The following is an 11,003-nucleotide window of genomic DNA, read 5'->3' on the forward strand; positions in this document are numbered from 1 at the left end:
AGTTGCTACAGAAAAGGCAGGGTTAACTTGCCTCCCTGTCATTCCATGGTAGGAAAAAAGTAAAATAAAAATGCAAAACTTGAGAGAAAAAAGGGACTTGAAAACTCAAGGATGACAATAGACTGTAAAATCTGAACCCCAATTTCTAGTCATTTCTCTTACTAATTCTGGCTCGGCAATTATGAAGCGATTGCCTTTGGAACAAACAATGTATCTTTCAACAACTATTCCAGGTTCAAGAAGACCTAGAACAGGGGAGCATTACTGTTTAAGTAGGCACATATGGCTCTATCTTCTTTCCCGGTTTAAAAGAACGGTATTTACAAAAGCTTCTGATGAACAACTTTGGTTAGTGTCTGGGTTGGCTTGTCACGTGGAGCGCTGGTACCCACACTGGGGCTGGGTGACTTCATTCCTCCACCCTTCCAGTGCCTTACCTTTGAACAGGCCAGCCCCTTCTTTTACCTCCCTCTCATGATTCATTTCCCTTTGCATTGGCAAAACCCGAAGAAAGCCAGGAAAATGCCTGGTGTGCAGCTGGAGCCTCAGCTCTGACACCACGGAAAGGCGAATCCAGACCACCTTTCATCAGCCGTCTCCCTCCAGCAGAAGGACTATCAGAGGCCAAAGTGCTTTCACCAGCTCCAATCACGCCAGACTCGTCCCCAAGAACCTGCCAAGGAAATTGCTCGACTCCCCACCAGTGGCTTGAACCTTTCACTTCCATTTGAGACAGATTTGAGTTGACTTGTCAAAGACTGACATATAGTTTTCCCTTGAATTTAAAAGGAAAAAAAAACCATGCCAAGTTGTTGACTACTTCCTCTATGGTATGGTGTTGAGTTTTAAGTGTTGTTTGCTGATTTCTCATACCTGTTCCCAATATAAATAATAGAAATCTTTTGGAAAACCAGTCATCAGCTAGTAGTGAATGGTTTTATAGAGAAAGAACCCATTTGTCACTAGAGATGAAGGCAGCATAGTATTTTGGAATCAACCAGCCAGATTACTTGAATTCAAATCTCAACTCCACCATTTACTACTTCTGGGATCCTAGGAAAGTTATTTAATCTATACCTCAGCTTCTTCAACTATAGAACACGAGATTAATAATAGCATGAATTTTGTAGAGTTGTGAGGATTAAATAAGCTCACAGTTATCTGGCACATAGCAAACACTCTACTTGTATTAACTATTATTATTACTAGGGGCCCATGCACACGTTTGTGCACCTTGAAATGAACTGTGGGCCACAAGGCTGTGGTGGGCACAGGGGCCGGTCTCAGCCTATCCTCTGTGCCCCTGCTTGGCCCCTCCCACCCTGGCCCCCAGTCCCCTGTCTGCCAGCAGCCCCATTCCCACCACCACAACTGATGGCGCCAGCCCCGCTTGCACCCACTGCTGGCACCAGCCCTAATCCGCACCATCAGCGGGTGTAAGCAGTGGCTCCAGCACTGGCAGTGGGTGCGAGTGGGGCTGGCACTGGCAGGAGGTGGGAGCGCCCAGCAGGACCACAGCGCAAAGAATTTTCAGTAACCACCAGAGGCTCGCCCCAATGACAGTGACCAGCGCCCCACCATGGTCTGGTGCCCCTGCTCACCTGCTCCACCATCCTGCTGCAGCCGATGCCTGCCATGCTCCACGTGCCCCTTGGTGGTCAGTGCACATCATAGCGACCGGTTGTTCAGTTGTTCAGCTGTTCTACTGTTCTGTCTATTTGCATATTAGGGTTTTATATGTGTAGATGGTTGTTATCATGATTATATATCCTTTGGGAAACATATGGGGGTCTCAGTGGCTGAGAGAGCCATACCCAGGAGGAGGAGCCCTGAGTTAAGCGACCCCATCATCCAATTGTCTTTCAACTATGATTACTCACTGTAATAAAGAGAAAAGATGAACAAAAAATTAAGGTATTACTTCCCAGCCCTGCTGGTTAAACCTCCCCGATAGCTACAGATGAAGGGATTCCTAAGAGGGGCTTCTGCTGGTCCAAAGAAGCTCACAAAATACAGGTTTACCGATTATGTTATTGTGAGTTTACGTATGAGACCAGCTGTCCCCAAATGAAACATTTAGAGCTATAGTCACATTTATTAGCACAGAATTGATTTACAAAACTCAAGGAGGGCACGGAATTCCTATGAACTGTAAATTAGTAAATTGCTTTTTAATCTACCATAAAAGATCACTGAAAAGTCCTTTTAAAATCAAAGGTCTGCTAATTCAATCATGAACACATTTGCCCAATGGTGCTCAAGGCAAGAGGAAATCTTAAATGCTGTGCAATTGCCATTTAAGACATATAATTTAAGGAATGATTTAAGTTTAATTACAATATCGAATGCAGATATATGCTATTTTGAGGAGACATTGGCCTTGACACTAATATTTGCTTTCAAAATATTTTTTGAAATATTGCATTGTGTGCTTTCTGATCAGACCTACTTCTCTGTGAGCCACAGAAGACAACAGTGAAAGCGGCTGTCCTTTTTGGGGACAGGCTGTGTGCTCCCTAACCTTCAGGGTAGAGAGAGGGCAAGAGAAGAAGAGGTTGAGTTAACCGGGAGTAGGGACTGCAGAATACACACGCCATCAGAAATAGGGTTTGTTCTAGTTCAACAATATGTCCTCATGTTACAGATGCAGAAACGGAGACACAGAAAGGTGAGGTGATTTGCTAGCCATCAGTTAAGGCCCAAAGTCAGAACTAAAACCAGTCCTTCCTCTTAATTCACCAGCTCTCAAATTCGAACGTGCTTAGAAATTATCTAGAGATCTTCTCGGTATGGCGATTCCTGCCCCTCTCATTTTGACTCTGCAGGACTGAGGTGCAATTGCATCTTTAACAAATTCAGGCGATATGAATGCAAGTGGGTCCAGAGACCACATTTTGAGAAATTCTGCTCTAGATCAAGTGTCTTATGGCAGATGCTTTTCAATTTATGAAGCTATTCAGCTAATCAATCCAGAAGTGAAAGCCCTTTGAAAAGTTGCACAAATGCACCTGCAATATTCCCAGGCTGGTAAACATTGGTCCTCAGTACACATTTCTACTCACAGGAGGACCCGGGAGCAGCATCCTTACCAGGGTGCTGGGTAGAACTGCAGAACCTCAGACACTAACACAGACCACATAGACTGAATAAGTCAAATCTTCATGTTAACCAAATCCTTCGGTGATTTTGAATGCACAGCAAAGTTTGAGAAGCACTGATGCAAGGTCCAGGAGCCTGCTCTGGTTATCTATCGCTGCATAATACATTACCACAAAACCTTGTAGTATACAAACACAACAATACTATTTTCTCTCATGATTTTATGGGTTAGGACTCACCTGGACAATTTGTTCTCTTCCATGGTGATCAGCACAACCAGACCTGCGGCCTCGCATCTCCTTTATATGGCATATTCTGGGGCCGGAATGTTCAATATGGTGCCTTCATTCACATGACTGGAATTTGGGCTGAAATGGGTGGAAACTGGGATGTGGAAAGCAATGTTCTATTTTCATGTAAGGTGGTCTCAGGAGAGTCAGACTTCTTACCCAGCAGCTGACTTCCCCTAGGGTGAGGGCTCAGACACTGGTCATGAGCCCCACAGCCCACCCACAGTCCAGGGGAGGAAACATTGACCACAACTCTCCGTCTCTAACTTACCACAGAGCTTACTAGCAGTGCAAGGGAAATGCTTCGGGTTGTGAAGCGCCTCGAGCCAGTCCATCATCAAAGAGCCAGTCTGTGAGGTCCAAACTGCAAATAGCATGAGAGGTGAGAAAAAGGGAGATTAGCTGGAAAAGGCTTTCCAGGAGGAGATGGGACTCAAATTGGTCTTAGGAGCATGAATAGGGGCTGGTCAAGGAGAAAGAAAGGAAAGGGCATTCCAGAATAATCTCTAGATCTACCACAGCCTCGGGCTAGTTTGTTTTCGGGGATGGCCCCCTCCACCCCCACTCCTACCTCTCACGCTATATACACACACACCACTCCACTCTGGGCCTTAGGTTTCCACCACACTGTAAAGATACCCAAGTTGTTGTCTTCTCATAGCAACATTGTGTGAGTTTACAAAGCAGAAACTGCTTTTCAGATTAAAGTTTCCAAAGAAATCTGAAATTGGCCACAGCCTCACCACCACACCAAGTTTTCGAAGAAATCAGGCAGCTTTGAACAATACCAGAGAAAGTGGTTTGCTCAAATCTGAGTCATTTCCTGTCTAGAAAGGATAGGTCGTTCTAGGCCTTGCTTTTCCTCTGCTCTCAGTGGGAATATTCAGATATTGCATAGGAAATCCAGTCCCTGGAAGGATACTTGGATGCAGAGAAGCAGCCCGAAGTATGTGTGCAAATAAGCAATTTTTAAAAAAGCAGGAAGCCAGTGGAACATAAAGTATGGTCCCAATTACATAAAATGTTAAAATACTAGAAGTAATGCCATAACGTTAACAGTTGTGAAAATACGCACGATTTTTTCTCTTTTCCATATTTCAGTGTTTTTCACAATGAACATGGGCTATTTTCATAATCATAACAACATGCCTGATCAAAAGATGTATTTTGATACATCTTTTGAACATTTCGAAGAATGTTCTAGGAACCCTCACATAGCAATGGATCCTTCAAAAACACAGTTTTCACAAACCCTGTCACAAATCCTTCTAGAAGCCCACATATAAGTATTTGCCCTGATAAATGCCAGTTCTGTTCTTCAAGATTTACTTGTCAGGAAATCAAGACACACAGAATGAGTTATTTCAGAAGGAAATGTTCCAGGATTCTGGAAACATTTGATGCTTTCTTTCAATCCGTTGTCATTCTTCTCCTTCACTAAGATATTGTCGTCATCACTCTGGCTTTAACGCAGCTTGACAGTAGCCGCATTTCGGTGTTGGTCTTCATCTCTTTGGGTAAAAGTCTGTGGATTGAGGCTCAGCTCATAGCTGTTTTATACTAATCAGACCCGGGGACTAAATTAGAACAAGAATGGGTCCGAGGTGGGATAATGTGAAGCCGACCGCCTCCCGGCAGGCATTTTATGCTCAGGACCTCATTCTCATGAACGCTGACTAGGCCATTGGCCCTCACTTTTATAGGCCAGAGGGCTGTTCGCTCCCTATCATAACCTATTGGCAGCATAACCCTTCGCTTACTTTTCTTATTCACTCCCAGTTTGTGCTGCTGCTAAAATATTCTGCTTTTCAGCTGTCATTATCAGCGTCAAAATCATCCCTAGTCTAAGGCACCAGCCTTCCCAGAGCAGAAACCACAGACTCAGCAGCCAGGATGTCATCAGCATACCCGAGATTACATCATCTCCTTCTGCCAACCTTAATACCACTATGGTAACCATCAACAGCAATAGCCATGATTATTTCAGTAGAAATATTGAACAGATGTGACAGGCTTGTCAAACTCCTTTGCTGGTGTCCAACCACTCTGTTATACCTTTTGCAAGTCTAAAATCTCTCTTCTGGCCATAATAGAGACGGCGTGCGCTGACCTCCCACGTGGGAAACTACGCCTGTAGCATCAATTGGCATCTCAAATACCAACTACCAACACCAACTTATACATATAGCCCGCCGGTCACATTCTCCTTTTTTGACTCTCAGGACAGCTGAGTCTGCAGTGGAATAACTTGAAGGAGCACTGGACTTCCTGTCAGAAGTGTTGCATTTCTAGGTCCTTACTACCTATAAACCTTGAGCAAGTCACTTTGAACTTGTTTCTTGTCAGTAAAATACCTACCTCTTTTCAACCCAGTTTGATAATTAAATGAAATGGTACATTTAAAAATAACAAATTAGGAAAATAGGTAAACAAATACTTGTACATGCTTGTTCATAGTAGCACTATTCACAATAGCCAAGAGATGAAAGCTACCCTGCTGTCCATCAACAGACGAATGGATACACAAAATGTGACATGTGATACAATGGAATGTTGTTCAGCTATAATATGGAATACTGTATATACATGGTACCTTGTGGGAGCACCTAGAAATACTGGTACATGCTGCATCATGAATGAACCTAGAAAACTTGTGCTAAGTGAAAGAAGCCAGACGTAAAATGTCACATGTTGCAATGCTTCCATTTATATAAAATACCCAGAATAGGTCAGTCTATAAAACAGAAAACAGATCTGTGCTTGTGAGGGGTGGAAGGGAGATGGGAGAGACTGTTAAATGGATATAGGTTTTGGGGGGTGATGGAAATGTTTTGGAACTAGGTTGAGGTGGTGGTAGCACAACATTGTGAACGTACTAAATATCACTGAATTGGTCACTTTAAGGTGATTAATTTTATGTCATGTAAATTTTACCTAAATAAATAAAAGTTATAAATAAGCACCTGAAAGTCCTAGTTAGTATATCCCAGAGATAAAACTGTCTCAGAAAGATTAAGTGACAGATGAAAGGACAAACACTTAAAAAACAAAACAACCACATCAAAACAACATAAAACAGAAATGTTGAGACTAGAATTCTGGTCTTCTGATGCACCAGGTAGGTCTCCCTTATGCCATTACTGCTATCCTCTCCTGGGTGTGGGAATCACCGATTAAGCATTTAAGATCATTCTCCGCTCTGAATTTCTGCCTGTTGCCTAATCCAGTCCACCTACTGCATTTTCCCTCTCCCCCTCCCCTTGTTAATTCACAGTGATACTAAGACAAAGTGATCATCTGACCTAAAGATTGGGGTCTTTGGAAAACCAGAACAGCCGCTGGTAGTCTTGGTGTGGATATTCACGTTCTATATCCCAGACTCCAGCCAGTTCTCCTTGCCCCGCAGCAGCTTGCGGTAGGTCGCAATCTCCACGTCCAGGGCCAGCTTGGCATTCATGAGCTCCTGGTACTCACACAGCTGCTGGGCCATGTCCTGCTTGGTGTTTCTCAGAGCGGCCTCCAGCTCAGCCACCTTGAACTGAGCATCCTTGATGGCCAGCTCCCCACACTTCCCAGCATCGGCGATGGCGGCCTCCAGGGAAGTCTTCCGGTTTTGAGACCCTCAGACTCAGCCTGGAGTCGGCTGATGTTCCGGTTTGTTGTAATAAAATAAAGAAATGTTTAAAATGCTTAAAGAATGTTAGAAAGGTTTTAAAAAGTTTGGGCTAACTTTCCTTAAAACTTAAAGTGTGATATTAAGAACACATTCCCCACTGCCTTGAGGTGTGTGTTCCCCAGAGATAAGGGTTTGAACTGACTCAGAGTGACTTGTCAAGATAAACACTTGCATGAGTGACATACTCTCCTTAGCCCCCTTGCCTTGTTTGAAATTAACATGTGCATTGATGTAAATCACTGATAGCCACCTGAGCTGCTACGGGTATGAACAAGCTTTAAATATGGACCCCGGCCAGCTAACGATGCTCGCCTGTCAAGACAGCTACAAAGGCCCACCCCTTTGTCGGTCTGACAAGCGACGCGACATCACGCTTCTCTCCCTGCCAGACGACAGAAGAACGGCTAACAACCCCCGATTGAGATGTGACCGAGCTCTCAGGTGAGAAACGCCAGACCCCCTGTGCCTGGATCAGACCAGCCCAGCTGCTGGACCCCAGAGGACAGCACCATGGGGATCCCTAACTAAGTTGTACCCACAGCTCAGGAATTTGTGTGAGTAATAAAAAAGCTGTGTGATTTGCAACTGCGTGTTTCATGTGGTGTGATTCTCCTCCAGCAGTTAATTGAATTATTTTGCATATGAACTATTTGCATACGCTTAAAATTTAAATTAAAGCCTCTGGTCTTTGTTGGTCCTAAAGCCTGCCACTCTGGTCCTGCTTGCGTAGAGCAGACTCTTCGCCAGCAGCTACGTAAATGTCCCGCACCTGCACGGTTAAAGTATACCTCAAGGGATGCCTTAGACAAACACCCCAGATCCTTTCCCAGGATCTCCTTGGGACACGGTTCATCTTAGAAATCTCAGTCTTCAGGTGATGCAGGTCATCCCCATGCTTTCTAACCAACATCTGCAGCTCCTCATACTTGATCTAGTACATGGTTTCAGCCTCAGCCAGCTGTGGTTTGTGATGTCCTCATGCTGGGCCTTGGCCTTGAGGTCCAGAGAGCAGTTGTTGTCCATGAATAGCACCACAGATGTGCCCAAGATCTGGGACTGCAGTTCACAAATGTCCTTTCATACAGCTGCTTATAGAAGTTGATCTCATCGGTCAGCCCTTTCAGGTGCGACTCCAGCTCTATCTTGTTCATGTACGCTTCATTCACATACTTCTTGATGAGGACAAATTTATTCTCCATCTCTGCGCTTGTTGATCTCATCCTCGGACTTATTCTTTAAGTCCTCCACCAGTCCCTGCATGTTGCCAAACTCTGCCTCCAGCCTCAGTTTCTCTGGAGCCAGTGTGTCCACCTGCCACTGAAGGTTGTTGATGCAGCCCTCAAACACGGGGCCCATGTTACTGCGAGTCATCTTCTGCTGCTGCAGGAGGTTCCATTTGGTCTCCAGAATCTTATTCTGCTGCTCCAGGCCTCGCACCTTATCTACGAAGGAAGCAAACTTGTTGAGGGTCTTGATCTGCTCCTTCTCCTGGTTGCGCACGGCCTGGATTAATGCCGGTGGTCTTGATCCAGCATCTAGAAGGGTTCAGGGATCTGGAGAAGGCACTGTGTGTAAATTAATCAAGAGTCCAGAAATGAAACATAATTTTGAAAGGCATTTTGGGGAGTCAGAGAAGACTTAGCTAAAGGAACTAAGTTCTCCTTGTCTCAGGACCCCTTGCTCTTTATTAACACAAATTGTCCTAAGGCAAGGTAGATATACATCAAAGGACAGGGTTTGGTATACAGAATCTATTGTCAGATTGGAGGAATTGCCTAAGGCTGTTCAGGTGTTTGGCCAGTAGGAGGCAATAACATGTAGATTAAGATACCTTTAGCTATCTGGCAGCAAGCAACAATTTATGCATCCTTTTCAGGTTTGGGGAAATGCCTTTAGCCATTTCCAGATGATTCAGCCCTGCTGACATGCTGGAATTGGTTTCCGGCACTGAATGTTAGGTTCCACCTTCAGCTTCAGGGGGCTCAGCAGGCTTTGGTTCACTTGGACACCTGTGTTGCTACCCATACTCCCAGCCCCACCATATCCCTGGCCAGACAGGGCACTCTGGTAGCTGCTGCCCACCTGGGAAAAGGCCAAGGAGCTGGTGTGGGTGCTGGGCCCACTGGAGTTCGAGCGGCTGCTGAAGGCCTGGGTGCCAGAGATGGACACCTTGTAGGTCTTCTGGGTCACTCTTGTGGACATGGTGGAGGCTGGAGTGGAGGCGAGGAGGCTGAACCAAACAGAGAGTCTAGAGGAGAGCCAAAAAGCTGCTTGTCACCTTTATTATTTTAAAACAAACCTATTTATAGTTGTAATAGTTTTTTATTGTTATCTGAACTCAAGTGTCTATTCCAGCCTTTGTTTTGTTTCTTGATTTCACGTGTGTGTTTTGTAATTTTGTATTGTGAACCATCTTCAGTAGGGTTTATCTGGGAAGTGTTCCCTGGATGGAGGAGTGGTCCTTCCAAAGAGATTTGTGCTTTGTCTTCTGCCAGTTGACCCAGAAATATCACCAACTTCAGACCACTTTTATGTTAATGTCTGACCTTAGGGGCCTCTATTAATGCAATTAATGTAAATGAAGCCCAAGCCTGCGTTTGGAGCAGAGCCATCCTTAGGGTGGTTTCTCTCATCTAGAGCCCAGGCTGAGAGAAGTTGTCTTGTGTTGATGGACAGGTTTTTATTTCCTAGTGCATCCTTTTTCTGGGTGTCCTAGATTTATGTAGGGATCCCAGTACTAATTCCTGCTTCATATAGGAGACTTTTCCTCCTGTCCCTGTTGTTAACAGAGTGCCACATGGACAATGTGCCCGAGGGCAACTCTAGTGTCAGCTCATAAACTCACTAGTCCGTTGTTTTGTTTTCAGTGCTGGGGTATTTCCCTTTCTTGTGATAGCAAGAGGGTTTTAAAAATGTACTTAACCCAGAATTTCTAGGTGATAGTGGCAGTAAGGCAGGCTTTCAGTTTATCTAGCCTGCAATATTGATAAAAATAAAAGTACCCTAAGTGTTATCTGTATGTAGCATTTTATATCAACTAAGTAATAATTTGTCTCACAACAGATTCTCAACCATTTTCAAAACTGAAGGCGATACTAATCTCAAAACACCTTCACCAAAGAGCAATGCTTGTTATACCTGCAAATGTTCATATGCAAAGTGGGGCTGTTAAATAGTGAGACTGAGGCTATAAACTACACAATTACATACCTTTGTAATTGTTCAGACACTATTTGCATATGTTCTCTTGTAAGTGAAAACGGAACTTCAAAAATGAATTTTCCTCTTGTGTGGTTATTAATTTCTTAGTAGTGAATAACTTTATTGTTATATTAGCCAACTTAATTTCTTAAAACAATATCAGCAATATAATTCTTCAATGAAAGTATCACAGAAGAAGGAACCTGGGATCTAAACACTAATAAAACAAACACTTTGAATAGTTCCGATATAGGGCAGAGCGATAGTCAATATGGCTCTTTCCATCGATTCCACCATCAGCTTCCCACATAACCCAAGACAAGCTTTTACTTTTTTCATGGCTCTGTGTCTCCATCTCTAGCCTGTAGCTTTACTGTTAATTAACTGTACCATCCAGGGAAAGCCTCAAAATATGTCACCACTGTGTGACCTCTGGCAAGAGACTGGTTCCTGTAGGCTCATGTCCTTAAGAAGGGTGACAATTACTGACCTAGCAGGCCCCTACTTGAGCTAATTTACCTAAAGCTTCCAAATCAAGACTGTCAACTCTGTCAGCCATTATTATTATTCTCACCAGCATTACTATATAATATTGTGATAATATAATAAAGAGGGTCTTTTAAAACTATATCCTCAAAGAACAAAGATTTTTCTCAAAAAACTGATAGGTTGCTTAATACTAAGTTAAATTTTTGTGCGAAGGATTTTCTGCCAGGCTTATGCATAGTTTCTATAAG

General features: G+C 43.8%; 1 protein-coding gene, 1 long non-coding RNA gene and 1 pseudogene across 2 annotated transcripts in view; all 3 read right to left on the reverse strand.

The window, feature by feature from the left end:
- Positions 1-1,631, reverse strand: part of LOC107184956 — an 8,512-nt gene extending 6,881 nt beyond the window's left edge. Inside the window, exon 1 of the long non-coding RNA XR_001515863.1 lies at positions 1,602-1,631. This is a non-coding gene — a long non-coding RNA (uncharacterized LOC107184956). The remainder of the gene's footprint in view (positions 1-1,601) is intronic.
- Positions 1-3,376, reverse strand: part of TBCA (tubulin folding cofactor A) — a 181,708-nt gene extending 178,332 nt beyond the window's left edge. The window contains exon 1 of the mRNA XM_015571646.1: positions 3,339-3,376. Within this exon, the coding sequence (XP_015427132.1) occupies positions 3,339-3,361 (23 nt within the window). The 5' untranslated portion in view covers positions 3,362-3,376. The remainder of the gene's footprint in view (positions 1-3,338) is intronic.
- A 3,281-nt stretch (positions 3,377-6,657) lies between these two features.
- Positions 6,658-9,296, reverse strand: LOC102757195 (annotated as a pseudogene).
- Positions 9,297-11,003: the final 1,707 nt, after the last annotated feature.

The sequence above is a fragment of the Myotis davidii genome, unplaced genomic scaffold (genome assembly GCF_000327345.1).
Source record: "Myotis davidii unplaced genomic scaffold, ASM32734v1 scaffold44, whole genome shotgun sequence".
NCBI lineage: Eukaryota > Metazoa > Chordata > Mammalia > Chiroptera > Vespertilionidae > Myotis > Myotis davidii.